The 17996-nt window shown below is 45.7% G+C and overlaps 1 protein-coding gene across 1 annotated transcript; it reads right to left on the minus strand.

The window, feature by feature from the left end:
• Positions 1-2808: 2808 nt before the first annotated feature.
• On the minus strand, positions 2809-6666 carry LOC120546858. Its single transcript, XM_039782096.1, has 7 exons — positions 6587-6666; positions 6155-6460; positions 4334-4396; positions 4094-4171; positions 3435-3521; positions 3308-3336; positions 2809-2987 (listed from the first exon to the last, which is right to left on the minus strand). Coding segments are annotated over exons 1-7 (630 nt in total). The 5' UTR covers positions 6588-6666; the 3' UTR covers positions 2809-2921.
• Between the last annotated feature and the right edge of the window lie 11330 nt (positions 6667-17996).

A 17996-nucleotide genomic window follows, 5' to 3' on the forward strand; every position in this document is an offset into this window, starting at 1 on the left:
TGTGAAGATTGTTGGTTAAGATAAATGTTTGTGGGTGCCCGGATAGCTCAGTTGGTAGAGCGGGTGCCCATATATAGAGGTTTACTCCCGACACAGTGGGCCGGGTTTCGTCTCCGACCTGCGGCATGTCATTCCCCCCTCTCTCTCCCTTTCATTTCTTCAGACAAAGGAAAAGAAAAAATAATCTTTAAAAAATAAAAAATGAAAAGATAAGTAATGCAGCTTGTTTTCATCAGATGGTGTTTATTAGAAACCAGACAGGATTCATGGTGATGTTTGACAGCACACATGAACACACAGGTGAAGAGTCAAACTCCTCCCCAGCAGGATTTCACTCTTGATGTCCGTGGTGTAATATGGTGATACTGTAGCAGCTGATAGAACACACAGAAGATGAGGTTTTACTGTCTGACACCTGTTGGCTCCTCATTTTTATTTTTGCAGTTTGTTTCTGAGAACTGAAGGAGAAGTGTTTAGGTGAGAATGTGGGTAACACCAGCAGCAGAGCTCTGCAGGTTTTACCCTCTAATGAGGACCAGATAAACATCAGAAACACACAGACAGTCCACACTTTATTAGGACAAAGAGACACTTATTGAGTTGTGTTGAAAACTACTTGAACCCCTGGAAGATTTGGGCTCACTGAGACTAGTTTCAACAAACGGTTAAAACACTGATGAGAGTCCTGACTGAACTGAGTGAGGCGACTGGGACAGGAGAAAAAGTCAGAGGACATCTGGTGGACAGGAAGAGAATGGCAGTGAACTGGTTTGAGGAAGTGTGAATGTGTCTGGAGGGACAGAGAGGCAGAATGGGACACACTGCAGAGACGACTAGTTGGACGTTTAAGATGTGTGAAATGTTTTTACATCGATATTAGATCACAGTAGGAGGTCGTGTGCATCCCAAACTTCTGAACGTAGCCTGAGTTATTATATTTCTGTTGATTCTCAGGTAACTTTGGGTGCATTTCTATCTGTTTTCAGACACATTTGAGTTCTCAGTGAGAACAGAGCTGTTCAAGCCAACAGAGGGAAGCTCCACTACTAGAAGTGGACAAGAGGAGGGAGGATGTACTTCTAGTAGAGGCAGTAAAGAATATTCACTTTCCATTATGACTTTGTTAGTACATGAATGAATCACAAAACACAGTCTAGAATGAAGTGGTGAACTTTCTTTATTTGTAGATTATATTATCAGATAGAATAAAGAGAAGATTTCTTTAATTTGAATTTATTGTTGGCGTCCCAAAGAGGTAAAAATCTCCAGTATTTCACAAAAAAAAGCAAAGCTAGGAGAACTGTGCAGAAACTGAGGCCCTGTTTACAAGAATACGCTCGCAGGTGTAAACGTAAAAATATTTTTTGTTGCGACGGTGACGGTTTTTTGGGGCTTAAAAACACAAAAGTGAAACCACTCTCCAGAGTAGAAATCTTAAAAACGGCTCCACCGTGGCGTTCCCGTCTAAAAGGAAAAAGTAAACTATCCGAGTATGTGTGTATGTATGTGTGCCGCGTGTGTGTCCCGCGTGTCGTGTATATGTGCCGCATGTGTGTGTGTGTGCCATGTGCCGTGTGTGTGTGTGTGTGTGTGTGTGTGTGTGTGCCATGTGGCTGTGCCGCGTGTTTGTGTGTGGCATGTGTGTGTGCCACATGTGTGTGTGTGTGTGGTGTGTGTGTGTGCATTGTTTGGAGCAATAACTCCACCTCCTCGTCTGTCTAGACAAAATTGTCAGCTTTAGTTGTTCGCTTCTCCCTACTAGGGAGAGGAGAGGGAGAGAAGAAGAAGGAAGGTGCCCGGACTTGGTGTTGTGTGTCAGTGCTTCACACTACCACCTAGCTGCCTGGTGTGTATACTACATCGAGTTGCACGCACATTTGCGTCACCATATGCACGCAGATTTCCCCCAGAACACTCGTCGAAACGCGGAATAAAAAGTGAGAACGCAACGCCACTTTTAGATCGTTTCCGTCTAAACATAGCCTGAAAAGAAATGTGTGTATCAGAACTTTGTTTTTCTTGTTTCCAACCATATGATTTATCTTCAGATTTATCTTGTGACTCGTTGGAGCTGCCCGGCCTCTAGCTTGGGAACCACTGTATATAAAGTAGTTAAAAGTAGCTCAACCTCAACAATGAAATGCTACTTATGTGTTGATGCTTCAGTATTAAGGATTCACTTTCCATTATGACTCTGTTAGTACATGAAGGAATCACAGAACACAGAGTAGAATGAAGTGGTGAACATTTCTTTATTTGCAGATGATAATGTTATCAGATAGAATAAAGAGAAGACTGTTACTGACTCCATTACAACACACACACACATATACACACACACACACACACACACACACACACACAAACACACATATACACACACACACACCACACACACAAACACACACACAGTTACACACACAGTTACACACGCACACACACATATATATACACACACACAGACACACACTGACAACCACACACGCACGCACAAGCACACACACACACACAATATACCCACATGCACACAAACGCACACACACACACACACACACACACACACACACACACACACACACACACAAAGCAATGCTAAGTGAAAATTAAAATGAGTTCTTCTGCACACAGAGACATCAAACTGAGCTCAAGCTGCTGGAGCTTCAACAACCAGCAGTACATCTTAAAATCAGCTCTGAAATCTGCAGCTGGAAGACTATTTCAGGAAGTTAACAAGAGTTAAATGAAGTTCAAATCCAGCTGCTGTTCTCAACTGGCTGGAAAAAAATTAAATGATGCAGGAAAATACATCAGACTAAAATAAAATAAGCCTTGATGATTCTTTTAGTTATTTCCAGTCTTGAACTAGTCCAGTAAAAGGTGACGAGTTGATCAGTGGAGTCTGATGGAGGCAGAAGTGTTGGTCAAACTCCATCAGGAGATCTGATGTTTTCATAGTTCACTGTATCATCATCTACATCATAACGCACCTGGGAAAAACAACACAACACAATCAAAGACACACTTTCCAATCCCAATCCCACTTCTCTGATCTGTAGGCGTCCACCGCCCCACATTTAGCTCAGGGAAATAAGAAATAAGTTAAAGACAACAAGTATATTTCATTACACTCATTAGGAAGATGCTTTTGTTACAATTACTGAATTTAAGACCAAAAGTAACACTTCACACGTCCACTTCACCTGTTTATTGTTTCCTGTCTTCTTCTATCTAAATGTACAGTTTATAATGAAGAGTGTGTAAAGCATCAACTGTAAAAACATTTCATTATTTAGTTGTAAAAACTCACAGCGATTTCCTCCGTCTGTGTTTTCTTCTCTGAAAAGACAAGAGAAAGAGAGGACTTCAGTTTCCACAGTGAAAATCAGCTTCATCAAAACTTGTTGTTTCTAAGTTTGATCTGTGAATGTTCTCACCTTTAGCTCTCGTCCACATGTTGACCGCCACAACAATTATTATGAGAGCTGCTAAACCCACGGGCACAAAGAGGATCCTCCCCCAACCTGGAGAGAGAAGGACTACATCAGAGATATATTTTAGTTGGAGCTTTGAGACTTAAAAGAGGAGACAGAGATATATTGGAGTTTAAAAAATAAACTTAATTTACATTCAGTTATATTAAAGTGTCTAAATGTTCCACTATTTCAATGCAAATATGCAATGTTATTTTATTCTGAAAAACAGATTCCATCATTTTAAAAGCGAAAAAGCAGATTAAACCAGATCTTATTAAAAGTATCCATGTCTTTGGTTTCAGAGAAAGACTTGTACTCCAGCTTTATTCATGCTGTCACTGAGTTCTTCAAAAGAAATCAATAATCATTTTCTAAATCACTTCCTGTGTTCTGCTTTAAACCACAATGAAAGGTCAGTTTTGTCTTTTTAGAACGTGAATTAGTCAAACTAAAATTTTTTCTTGTCTTTTTTTGCCATGAAAATATTAAACAATAAAAGCCTGTTCCATTAAAGGATATCATAGAATGAAATCAAAAAAATATTTGATTTTGGTGAGAGAGAGACATTGACAGAGAGCACAAGTAGAGAAAGCCGTACTGTAAAATCTATGAGTTACTACCTTGTAGTTTGGTTGAAGGATCATTGATTGCTGTGGTGGTTGGTACTGATTCTGGGCTTTTATCAGAAGTTCTTGTTGCTACAAATTTTGATGAAATAACACTGTTCAGTGATAAAATATCTAAATGTCTACCATCGACTGTAACTAAAGGAGGAATAATGATTTTAAACTTCAAAGTCATTGAATAAACATGTTTTGGATGGTTTTTGTCATTTTGATCTGATACAGTTTAGTTCTTACCTTTTGATGTGCTCATTGTCTCTGATGTTGGTGATATTGTAGTCGTCGTTGTTGCATCAGCAGCTTAATTAATACAATAACAAAATGCAACAAACTGTACATTTAGATATAAGCTTAAAGGAGAACTCCGGGCAATTTTTACGTTAATCTTGATCGCTATATGTATATGAGTACTGTCAATAGCAAAAAATACAAGCCAAATCGGTGCTAGCAACACGGAGCTGCTGCAGCTAATGCCGAGAGCTCCCACTCAGCTAAAACAGCAGTTATGGGGGCATAAGATAAAGAGTGTCTTTGTGCCTCTTAACAGACACAAAATGCAATTAAAATGTCTGTGCAACATGAACAGGGCCGTTACATGACAACAAGATGCGTTTAGCAACTTAGCCATTGTTTAAATTCACCTACCCTCTTAGCTGCTAGCTGCCGTCTGGGATGAGTGAGTGTGTTCAGCCAGGCTCCAGTAATAATCATCACGCAGCAGTTCCATGTGTATTTGTAGCATATATATCCATTTTGTGTGCTGTCGTTGGTGAATATGAGTCTCTGCAGTGGCGAATTGCGTGGTAGTTTCCTTAGCCAGGCTAGCAGCCCCGACCGGGCATCCTTCTACTTCCACCCCGCCTCAACAACAATCCACAGGCGCCCGCTGGTCTGGTGGATGTCCTCCAGAGGACAGTTCATGCTTTCACGGCGAAAGTTTGAAGTTTATTCCCCCCTCATAAATAGGTAATTGAGCACTGAAGTGATCCTATAAGTGACTGTGTAACTACATGGAAACAGACCAAATGATGCCTGTTTCTTGTAATACTATTACGAATAGCGTTACTGAAGATTAGCTCTAGCTCCATAGTTACGTTACTCCAAGCTTCTTCCCTTGTGAACACCTCCGTTCTTCACTCTTCACACACTACCTCCGTTGTTTACCTTTTCCTGCTACAACTGAATTCCCACGGGCCTTCAGCGACAAGGCTACAGCCTTCTGTAATGCTAGTTACTTTACAAGAAACAGGCATAATTTGGTCTGTTTCCATGTAGTTACATAGTCTCTGATATGATCATAACCACTTCAGTGCACAATTACCTATTTTTGAGGGGGGAATAAACTTCAATATTTCGCCGTGAAAGCATGAACTGTCCTCTGGAGGACATCCAACAGACCAGCGGGCGCCTGTGGATTGTTGTCGGCAGCGACAGGCGAGGGAGGCGGGGAGGAAGTAGAAGGATGCCCGGTCGGGGATGCTAGCCTGGCTAAGGAAACTACCACGCAATTCGCCACTGCAGAGACTCATATTCACCAATGACAGCACACAAAATGGATATATATGCTACAAATACACATGGAACTGCTGCGTGATGATTATTACTGGAGCCTGGCTGAACACACTCACTCATCCCAGACGGCAGCTAGCAGCTAAGAGGGTAGGTGAATTAGAAACAGCTAAGTTGCTAAACGCATCTTGTTGTCATGTAAGGGCCCTGTTCATGTTGCACAGACATTTTAATTGCATTTTGTGTCTGTTAAGAGGCACAAAGACACTCTTTATCTTATGCCCCCATAACTGCCGTTTTAGCTGAGTGGGAGCTCTCGGCATTAGCTGCAGCAGCTCCGTGTTGCTAGCACCGATTTGGCTCGTATTTTTTGCTATCGACAGTACTCATATACATATAGCGATCAAGATTAACGTAAAAATTGCCCAGAGTTCTCCTTTAACCATCTGACGTCATGACACAATGATGAAATATTAAAACCTCAGATCTACACTAATATTTAGTGTAATTATCCACAAAGTGATTTTAAACAGCTCATCATATTCTCACATGGTTTCTCTCTTGAGGAATGTGGAGGGATGAAGGGAAACAGCTGCACTTCTTCAGTGTAACCATCTGTTACTTCACACTTCAATAAGTTAGACCTTGGTTTGTAAATTAAACCAGGATCCACAGAATCCACAGGATCCTGCCATTTCACAGTGGTGTAGCAGCCACTCTGCAATGTCTCAATGTTTGGGTGATCTTTAGCCACGTCTTTACCCTCATACAGCCACTTCACTGTGTGTTTACATCGTTCATATGTCGACACAGAGCAGTTTAACGTCACTATATCATCGTTCTTCTCTTCAGTCACTGGTGAAGATGAAGATATTGAGAGAGAAAGACAACAAGAGTTAAATTACCTTCATCACAGTAATCATAAATATTGTAATGTGTCAGTATATTGTTCTTGTTAGAAAACATGATGTAAATACTCACTGGTAACAACAGAGAGATAAACCTGAGAGTCTTGACCTTGATGTTGTCCTGTTTTGTTGTACTGCAGACAGTAGTAACGACCAACATCCTCCTCTGTGACATTCTTTATAACCAGAGAACAGTTCTCTCTAACACTCAGTCTGTCTGATTTAGTTTTGGAGTTTACACCAATCTGACCAAGTATAACCAGCTCTACTGTGCTATTTAAATCACTGAAAGTCCATGTTGTACCGTCACAGTTATTCTGATCATCTCTCACATTTTCACAGGACAAAGTGACTTCATCTCCATCTCTGACAGTGGATGAGAGCAGAAACTGTATGTTTGCTGCTGTTGAGAAGATGAGAGAGAAATATAAGAGTTCACTAAACTCACCATGTTAATGACAAACAACAGATTTGTCTTAGTTTAATAACATTTAGCAAGTCAAGTATCTTTAACAAGAATGATGAAGTTAATTGTTTTAATGTGCCTTCCATATATATATGATATAAGTCTTTTTACCTGTAAAGTGAAGCAGCGGTATCAGAAATAAAGACATTTTGATCCATTTGAACTCTTCCATCGTGCTTCTCTGTGTCTCTGCTTCTTCTCTCTCTCGTTCTGATGCTCGGAACTGTTTCTAAAGTAGTGCTTTAGTCGAGAGATGCTGCATCTACTTCCTGTAATTAGGATGATTTCACTTCCTCACAATGAATTCTAGGGTTAAGGGTAGGCTGTTTGAATTCCTTATAGACGCCAACCAGATTAAACGTTTTTTTTTTCAATTTTCCCTTTTCCATATAACATAGTTTTCTCTCAAAGTTAAATGTTTCTGCGTTCATTGATCCAATCTAACGCTGCAACAAACAAACTGTATTAATCTCATGTTGAGTCTGGTGTTCACACTGTGTCCAGTCCCACGGTGTATTTGTGACACTTACGTCTTTCACACCTAAAAAAAAGAAGCGTGTGAAGATTGTTGGTTAAGATAAATGTTTGTGGGTGCCCGGATAGCTCAGTTGGTAGAGCGGGTGCCCATATATAGAGATTTACTCCTCGACACAGCGGGCCGGGTTTCGGCTCCGACCTGCGGCATGTCCTTCCCCCCTCGCTCTCCCCTTTCTTCAAGGAAAAGAAAAAATAATCTTTAAAAAATAAAAAAAATGAAAAGATAAGTGTTTGCAGTAATGCAGCTTGTTCTCTTCAGATGGTGTTTAATAGAAACCAGACAGGATTCATGGTGATGTTTGACAGCACACATGAAGACACAGGTGAAGAGTCAAACTCCTCCCCCAGCAGGATTTCACGCTTTGGGCCCTATTTTAACGATCTGAAACGCAAGTGTGAAACACAAAACGCAAGTAGCTTTGTGGGCGGATCTCTGGCGCTGTTGCTATGATACCGGCAGGATAAATGACTCTTGCGCCCGACGCAAATCTAAAATGGGTTGGTCTGAAGTAGCTAGGTGTGGTTTGGGCGTAACGTGAAAAAAACAATCAGAGCGTCATCTCACATTCCCTTTAAGAGCAGGCGCGCTTGTTCCATGGCAGATTGCTATTATGACGGCGGATTTGCCTGGCGCACGCCAGCGGGAGCTGTCCGGGATGCGGCAAAGTAATAAATGCCCGTCTTGACCGGGTGGCGATGTTGCTGCGGCCTCTCGGGCGCATCTCCTCAAGTCTGGAGAGGATTGCTGCAGCCATGGAGCGTGGGCCTCCAAACGCACCACCTGCACCTGTTGTGCCCCTTCCTCCTCCCCCCCACTCCATCTCCGTCCACCTGCTCCACCAGGAGCACATTGAGTGTCCAATCCCACCGTAGTTCAACATCACGTCTCCTTATCCATCTTCCATCCATCCATCTTCGTCCGCTTATCCGGTGTCAGGTCGCGGGGGGAGCAGCTCCAGCTCCAGGGAGCACGTCTCCTTAAGTCCTCTAATATTTCCTCATTTATATCATCAACGCATCCATGATTCATGGAAATGTGTAAAACACAACAAGCCACAAAGAATGCTGCGACCGTCTGAGGACTGTACTGTAAAGTGCCTCCTGACCTATCCAAACACATGAAGCAAATTTTCAGCAATATTTTTCTTTGTAATTATGTATGGTTTTCAAAAATGGGAACTGCTGTAGATGAGAGAAGTGTATGCGCGTTGTGTACACGCTACATTATGGCCGAGCCTTCGTTTTATTTAGACTAGGTTTTTCCTGGTCAGTGGTGGAATTGTTTTCTGAAACTGCAAAATAGCACCAAGGAACGTTTGCGCCGGAACACGCCTCCTCTTTCCGCTGAACCGCCCCCAGGAGCGCAAATACATTCCTTAATTTACCGACATGTGTCTGTGGAGGGAAAAGTCCGCTGTGCGTTGGGTGCAAAATAGGAATGATACATGCATCGGTGTACAAAGGCAATTGCGCTGAGTGCAAGATAGGGCCCTTTATGTCCGTGGTGCAATATGGTGATACTGTAGCAGCTGAAATAACACACATAAGATGAGGTTTTACTGTCTGACACCTGTTGGTTCCTCATTTTACTTTTGCAGTTTGTTTCTGAGAACTGAAGGAGAATTGTTTGGGTGAGGATGTGGGTAACACCAGCAGCAGAGCTCTGCAGGTTTTACCCTCTAATGAGGACCAGATAAACATCAGAAACACACAGACAGTCCACACTTTATTAGGACAAAGAGACACTTATTGAGTTGTGCTGAAAACTACTTTAACCCCTGGAAGGTTTGGGCTCACTGAGGCTGTTTACACGGAAACGATCTGAAGAGAAAACGCAAAAGTGGCGTTGCGTTATCACTTTTTATTCTGCGTTTAGACGAGCATTATGGAGGGGAAATCTGCGTGCATATGGTGACGCAAAAGTGTGTGAAATTCGATGTAGTATGCACTCCAGGTGACTAGGTGGCACTGCCACACAACACCACCAAGGCACCCACCTGCGTAGAACATTCATTCTACTTCTCTCCTTAGTAGCGCGAAACCAAAACATGCCGAAGCGAACAACAAAAGCTCGTCTGGAAAGACAAGGAGGTGGAGTTGCATGTTTGTCTGATGATGACCGGCACAATTGACCGTGATAAGCCACAACACAGCACCCACGGGAGCATTACCAATACCCTGAGCCTCGCGGCCCTTCAGCCGCTGCTTGAGAGCGAGAGGCAGCGGGCAGAGGAGGCTGAAGCAGACCCTCCTCTGCCTGCTGACTGCTGACCTCTGCCCGCTGACCGCTGCCACTCGCTCGCTCTCTCTCTCTCTTCATCCGTAACGTTGTTGCCTGCTCTGGCTCAAATGAATAGCCTACATATCGTCATCGAACTATAACAACCTTATCCACATTGTTGAAATCATTATTAGCAATTGCCATTACATTGAAGTTCTAACAGGAGCTTTCTGTTTTCGCTAACTTCCGCCGTAACAAAAAACGCCTTTCTTCTCTCTCCACACCTCTGTCTTCAGACTTTTGCGTTTTTACCCTTTAGACGGTAACGCGACGGTTGAGCGTTTTTAAGATTTCCACTCTGGAGGGTGGTTTCACTTTTTTGCATTTTTAAGCCCCAAAAATATACGAATATAAACGAAAGGCACATCCGATAAAATATTTTTTCGTTTTCACCCGAGAGCGTCATCGTGTAAACAGGGCCTGAGACTAGTTTCAACAAACGGTTAAAACACTGATGAGAGTCCTGACTGAACTGAGTGAGGCGACTGGGACAGGAGAAAAAGTCAGAGGACATCTGGTGGACAGGAAGAGAATGGCAGTCAACTGGTTTGCACAGCAATAAGTAACATATGAGGGAAAAGAAGGAGAAGGAAGAGGAAGACACTTACAGTTTTTCTCAATTGTTTACCCACATTTTCTGAAAGCATGCCTCATACTCTCAGAACTCCACACACAAATAAAAAAAAAACACACACAGTGGGCAAAAGCCCTCAATTCTGCTGCAAAATGAAACTTTACATTCAAAACAATGTTATTTCTTCTCAAAATGGTATTTTGTTTTAAAATGACAAACACAAACCATCAGGGCCATCCAATCTCTGTACGACCAAAGTGAGAGCTGTGTCCGGGTTCTCGGCAGTAAGTCGGACTCGTTTCAGGTGAGGGTTGGCCTCCGCCAGGGCTGCGCTTTGTCATCAATCCTGTTTGTAGTATTTATGGACAGGATATCGAGGCGTAGTCGGGGTTGCGGTTCGGTGGGCTGGGGATCTCATCGCTGCTCTTTGCAGATGATGTGGTCCTGATGGCATCATCGGCCTGTGACCTTCAGCACTCACTGGATCGGTTCGCAGCCAAGTGTGAAGCGGTTGGGATGAGGATCAGCACCTCTAAATCTGAGGCCATGGTTCTCAGCAGGAAAGCGATGGAATGCCTACTCCAGGTAGGGAATGAGTCCTTACCCCAAGTGAAGGAGTTCAAGTACCTTGGGGTTTTGTTCGCGAGTGAGGGGACAATGGAGCGGCAGATTGGTCGGAGAATCGGCGCAGCGGGTGCGGTATTACATTCAATTTATCGCACCGTTGTGACGAAAAGAGAGCTGAGCCAGAAGGCAAAGCTCTCGATCTACTGGTCGGTTTTCGTTCCTACCCTCACCTATGGTCATGAAGGCTGGGTCATGACCGAAAGAACGAGATCCAGGGTGCAAGCGGCCAAAATGGGTTTCCTCAGGAGGGGGGCTGGCGTCTCCCTTTGAGATAGGGTGAGAAGCTCAGTCATCCGTGAGGAGCTCAGAGTAGAGCTGCTGCTCCTTCGGGCCGAAAGGGAGCCAGTTGAGGTGGTTTGGGCATCTGGTAAGGATGCCCCCTGGCTGCCTCCCTAGGGAGGTGTTCCAGGCACGTCCAGCTGGGAGGAGGCCTCGGGGAAGACCCAGGACTAGGTGGAGGGATTATATCTCCAACCTAGCCTGGGAACGCCTCGGGATCCCCCAGTCGGAGCTGGTTAATGTTGCTCAGGAAAGGGATGTTTGGGGTCCCCTGCTGGAGCTGCTCCCCCCGCGACCCGACACGGATAAGCGGACAAAGATGGATGGATGGATGGATACACAAACCATCATATGAATAGACATTCATAAGAACCAGTTGAACACTGATGTGCTCAATGTAAAACACTATGATGAATGGAGAACACTTCTCCATTCATCATAATGACTTAGGCCTTTTTTTTGTTCAGTGTTACACTTACTACAGACAGTACATAAGTTTGTTGTAAAATATTTGAGAATATTGTTTTTATACTCAGAGCACACAAATACACGGTAACAAATATATTTTATTTTTCCCACAAAAACAATGTAATGTACATCCCAACCAACACAAAGTTGCACATACAGTGGTTTACATACAAAATAACAGAAGACTCTACTGTATACAGTTATAGTAAAAAAAAAAAAAAAAATACTATGCTGCATCCTCTCTTCTGTTTCGGTCCGGCTACAGCACTTCATCCACATCACAAGTAATATTTTCCCTGGCCAAGCAGCGGGGGAAATATGGCCTAGCATGGTGAATCCAGCCATGAAAATCATCACCTGCTATTTCTCCACATGTCTCTTCCATAGCTTGGAGAAGGGGTATACGCGTTTGTGGATTTCGGTCATACACTTTCCGTCTCCAGGCAGAAAAAACTTCTCCAAAACAGAGGAGCTCACCTGTTGCCCTTTTATGCTAAAGCTCTGATTGCTAATTGTAAAACTGTGTGACAGGTGTTTGCCCATGTGATGAGTCAGTGTGCATATTTCAATGGCAGTGTGTTCCTTGTGAAAACAAGAGATTTTCTTCATGAAAAGTGTGCCAAATGCAGAGAATTGTGTGTAGTGTTTTGACAAAAGTGTGTTTTAGAACTGCAATTTGAGTGCAAAGCAGGAATTGTGCTTGTAGTTCAGCAGAATTAGTTCAGGGGGTTGGTGCATGAGTTACATGTTGTGGTCATTGTGTCTCAAGTACCATTATTTGTGTGTAAACAATTGAGAAAAACTGCAAGTGACAGCTTGCTCCCATCAGGGATATTTGGGACAAATGGGTGGAACACTAGCCGTACATGTAGCCTCATTGCAGGATCTGTACACCCCAGCAAGAAGCAACAGCCCCATTTGAGCATCCAGGTGTGTTTTGTCGATCTCCATCTATGTTTATGTGTGGGTAGGCATGTGTGTGTGTGTAGTGTGGTTGGGGACGTTTTAGCCAAATTTCATCTACAAAGCAGCCCGCAACTGCCAATATTCTCTGCTGGGTCACATTTGACCTGTAACACCACATTCATTACTTTTGTTTTTAGAGACATTTACAATTTGATAAAATTCTAACAACAACTTTTGTTGTGTTAGAATAGCCAAGTCTGAGGATATCATAAAGACTTGTTCCAATAAAACAAAGTAAATGGGTTTTTTTAAACTTGAAAACTGGTTTTAAACTGTTAAATTTGACCTTAACACATAATAAGGGTCAACTCCAACCCAACACAAATACATTAAACTGCCTGGCAGCATATATTAAAGTGCTCATATAATGCTAATTTTCGGGTTCATAATTGTATTTAGAGGTTATATCAGAATAGCTTTACATGGTTTACTTTTCAAAAAACACCATATTTTTGTTGTACTGCACATTGCTGCAGCTCCTCTTTTCACCCTGTGTGTTGAACTCTCTGTTAAAGCTACAGAGTGAGACATCTCACTTCTGTTCCATCTTTGTTGGGAACACAGTAGCTAGGTAAGGACTACTAGCCAGTCAGAAGCAGAGTATGAGGGCGTGCCATGCTAGCAGCTAGGCGAGCATTATAACGTGTGTTACAAAGTGACCACGTCTGTCTCTGAAGTAAAGGCTGGACTACAATAGAGCTGTTTGGAGCAGTTTGTGAACAGTGTTTTCTGTTGGAGATGGTAAGTCCCTTTGGGTGGACTTTGGGCTTTTTCACTTTGTAAACTATATAACGGCACAAAAAAGATATATAACACAATAAAGGAAAGGGAAAAAGACAAAAAGCATAATATGAGCTTTTTGACATATATTATGCTCATTTACATGTCAAACAGACATGTAATGTTGGGTTATTGTGCTACTAGTTAGCCTATTGCACAGGCAAACAAATACAGCAAATTATCATAAAAAGAATTCTAATGAAGATGTATCAGTATCAGTTATAGATGGAGTTTATTTTTCATTTCTATGTGATGGCAATGTTGGGGACCAAGAAGCTGATTAAACAGTGATTTGGCTCAGACTGAGCTGACTGCAGAGACACAGGGAAGGCAAGGACAAGGGATCTTGGCCTACATGTGAATCCCAAAGCCAGTTTCACCAAACTCCTACAGGCTGCTATTTGGAAGCAGAGTCCCTAAGATGGAGATTCTACATTCAACACGTGGAGGGCACGGCAGACTGGTGGTGAGACAAAGAACTGCTTCACACCTGTGAGAAGGTTGCGCTTTCCCATTGGCTGTCGGGTCTTTGAATGCACCACCCCGCCACTAGGAGGCGGAGATAGGATAAAAGCTGTCGGCACTGTGTGTTTCTTCGCTTTTTCCACGGTGACCCAGGTCACTACAGGAAGCACTCTAGTCCGGACTAGCTAGCCAGCATCACCTCGCTGGTCGAGTTGAGCTGGGACAAATTTATATCGGTCTGATATACAAAGGGGATCCGAGGAAATACTGGCCGGGTATTTCCTCTATCTGCAGCGGGCTTAATCAGCCTAGATTCAAGAAAAGGACGGCGTTCTGTTTCTTGCTTATCGACATGGGTTACGGCTCGTCCACTGCTCTTCGTTAAACTCTGGCGAGAGATTTAACTGACGAACAACGCACACAGTAAGAGGCTTACACAGTTCTGGGCAGATGTTAGAACGAGTGCGTTTTGGTTTGTTATTAATGAGAAAAGGGTTCGCTACCGCTTTGCCATTAATGTGATCTGATTGTAATCATGTATTGGCCATATCTGGTTACTAATCTGTTGCTGTGAATGTATAACCGATCATTATACCGTTTGATTCTGTTGTGTTAAGTAGCTGGGTTAAAACCGTAAACGCTACCGGCTAAACCGCTCCTTTCACGGAGTTTGGTTACTGTCCGCGAGATAATCGCGGTGAATCAGCTGTTAGCCACTAGAGTGGTTATAGTGGCCGTTTCCCTTGGTAAATCAAAAGTCTCAGTCTGTCCTAACTACACGTGGGGTCCAGACCTGAGTGTTTCTTTTCTTTTCCTCTTTATTCTGTTCCTTTTACTAACCCACACACGGACATATAAGCTAACCACGTAGCTCCCGAGATAACGCTGCTAACTTAACCACATGGGGTTTGTATAGAGCTAATAGGTGATTTAGCATATGGTATAAATGTGCGCGTTGCCTAGCAAGCCCCACCTCGGCTTCTTCAGCCACCTCTCCATGCCCTCAGCACCACTACCGCCCTCTTGAGGCTAAATGGTTTTGTGCAGCTCACAGGAGTAGCCATTTTTGGAGTTGATTTTGTTATGGTTTTGGTGTCTTGTCTTATTTTGGTGGTCTGTTTTGTGCTCTGTTTCCTGTTTTATTTTGAAGTCTCTGGTTTTCTGTCTTGTCTTGTCCTATTTACTTCCTGTCTTGTGTTTCCCTCCTTTTGTTGATTGCTCTGCCCTGCCTAATGTGTTTCACCTGTTTCCCAGCCCTTGTGTCACCTGTCTTGTGTTATCTCATTAGTCTGTGTATTTAGTCTTGGTGTTCCCCTTGTCCAGTGTCAGATGATTGTTTGTTTGTGTGTTTTCCAGTTTCCCAACCGTGTTCAGTTCTGTCTCCTTGTCCGTGAGTTTTGGTCAGTAGTTCTGTTTCTGGTTTTCCTTTGTTTTGTTAGTCAGTTCTCTGTTGGATTTTTGGACTCTTGGTTTGAATAAACCTTCCACCTTAAACATTCTCCTGCCTGCCTGCCTGCTCTCTGCATTTTGGGTCCGCCATTCCCTACTCCTCCCTGCTACACCTGACATAATCATCTGACCACCATGGACCCAGCAGAGACAATGGAATACGACCTCAGTGACCTCACCTGCAGGCTTGTTTGTGCTGTTGGGGAGTGGAGGTTCACCAGAGGTCGGAAGGCCAAGGAGGCAGTTCTCCAGGCTGCTGCCGAAGCGCCCTCCGCTCATCCCTGGCTCCGGAGCTCCCTCCCAGACTGGATTCAAGACTTCCTGGAGTCTCCTAACGGTGAGCCTGAACCTCTCTCTGTGACTTTCCCAGTGATGTCTGGTGTTCCCAGGCCTACCAGTGGCCACGAGCCGACTCCTGGTCCCCGTGTCCTGTCTGTGGTCGGGCCTGCTCCTGCCCCTCGTGCCTTGTCGGCACCCCTGTTGACCTCTGTTCCCGAGCTGACGTGCAACCCTTCTGTTCCCGAGCTGACGTGCAACCCTTCTGTTCCCGAGCTGACGTGCAACCCTTCTGTTCCCGGGCTGACGTGCAGTTCTGCTGGCCCTGGGTTGACGTGCTGCTCTCCTGACCCTGGGCTGACGTGTAGCTCCCCTGAGTCCAGGCCAGCTAGCATCTCCCCTGAGTCCAGGCCAGCTAGCATCTCCCCTGAGTCCAGGCCAGCTAGCATCTCCCCTGAGTCCAGGCCAGCTAGCATCTCCCCTGAGTCCAGGCCAGCTAGCATCTCCCCTGAGTCCAGGCCAGCTAGCATCTCCCCTGAGTCCAGGCCAGCTAGCATCTCCCCTGAGTCCAGGCCAGCTAGCATCTCCCCTGAGTCCAGGCCAGCTAGCATCTCCCCGGATTCGCAGCCAGCTAGCAGCTCCCCTGACTCCCAGCCAGCTAGCAACCTCCCTGAATCCAGCCTAGCCAGCGGCCTCCCTAATCCCTGGCTGGCTAGCAGCCCTCCAGAACCTCGGCCGGATAGCGGCCTCTCGGTACCCCGGCCGGTTAGCGGCCGCCCGGATTCGCCGCTGACGTGCAGCCGCCCAGAGTCTGCGTCGCCCGACCTCCCAGACCTCCCAGAGTCTGCGTCGCCCGACCTCCCAGACCTCCCAGAGTCTGCGTCGCCCGACCTCCCAGACCTCCCAGAGTCTGCGTCGCCCGACCTCCCAGACCTCCCAGAGTCTGCGTCGCCCGACCTCCCAGACCTCCCAGAGTCCGCGTCGCCCGACCTCCCAGACCTCTCAGAGTCCACATCAACCGCTCTCCCTGAGACTTTGTCGGTCTCCGGCACCCCGGTGACTGCCCCAGAGACTGTGCCTTTGTCGGTGGATCAGCCGGCTCCTGCCCCCCGGGTTTTGTCGGCGGTCCTGCCGGCTCCTGCCCCCCGGGTTTTGTCGGCGGTCCGGCCGACCTTTGCTCCTGCTACCTTGTCGCCTGGCTCCAGCCCCGCTGACTCTTCGCCTGGCTCCAGTGCCGCTGACCCGTCGCTTGCCTGGCCCTCGGAGGGTTTTAGCCTTCATTGGCCTGCAGAGTCTCCTGAGGGGTGTCGCCTTCGCCACGGGCCTCCTGAGGGATATCGCCTTCGCCGACGGCCTACAGAGGGGTAACGCCTTCACCGACGGCCTCCAGAGGGGACTCTCCTTCACCGCCGGCCTCCAGAGGGATATCTCCTTCGCCGACGGCCTCCTGAGGGATATCGCCTTCGCCGACGGCCTCCAGGAGGGTATCGCCTTCCGCCGCCGGCCGCCAGAGGGTACGGCCTCGCCGCCGGCCTCCAGAGGGGACTCGCCTCGCCGCCCGGCCTCCAGAGGGGATTCGCCTCGCCGCCCGGCCTCCAGAGGGGACTCTCCGCCCGCCCGGCCTCAAGAGGGGACTCCGCCCGCCCGCCCGGCCACCGGAGGGATTTTGCCTTCGCCATCGGCCGCCTGAAGGGTTCTGCCTTCGCCGACGACCACCTCGGAGTCCTCCCCGTCCTGCTTGGTCGCCTGAGGGGCTCTACCTTCGTCGCCGGCCGCCAGAAGGCGTCTGCCTTCGCTGCGGTCCTGTGTCCCTTACTGCCCCAGGACTTTTTTTTTTTTTCCTGTGCCCCGGGACTCTCTATTCCCTCTGGCCTCTCTCTGTTTCCCTTGCCCCGAGTGACTCCAGTGCCTTCCTCGCCCCTCCGGGGTTGATTTAGTTTGACTTTTTGGGTCGTTTGTTTGTGTGTTTTCCAGTTTCCCAACCGTGTTCAGTTCTGTCTCCTTGTCCGTGAGTTTTGGTCAGTAGTTCTGTTTCTGGTTTTCCTTTGTTTTGTTAGTCAGTTCTCTGTTGGATTTTTGGACTCTTGGTTTGAATAAACCTTCCACCTTAAACATTATCCTGCCTGCCTGCCTGCTCTCTGCATTTTGGGTCCGCCATTCCCTACTCCTCCCTGCTACACCTGACAGATTTTGTACTAGAACTACATTTCGACACCACCCCTCCCCTTTCACTCACTCTCTAACACACACTCACGCACACGCACACACACACACACACACACACACACTCACAGACACAGACGTGTCTACAAGAC

The sequence above is a fragment of the Perca fluviatilis genome, chromosome 18 (genome assembly GCF_010015445.1).
Source record: "Perca fluviatilis chromosome 18, GENO_Pfluv_1.0, whole genome shotgun sequence".
NCBI classification, from domain to species: Eukaryota; Metazoa; Chordata; class Actinopteri; order Perciformes; family Percidae; genus Perca; species Perca fluviatilis.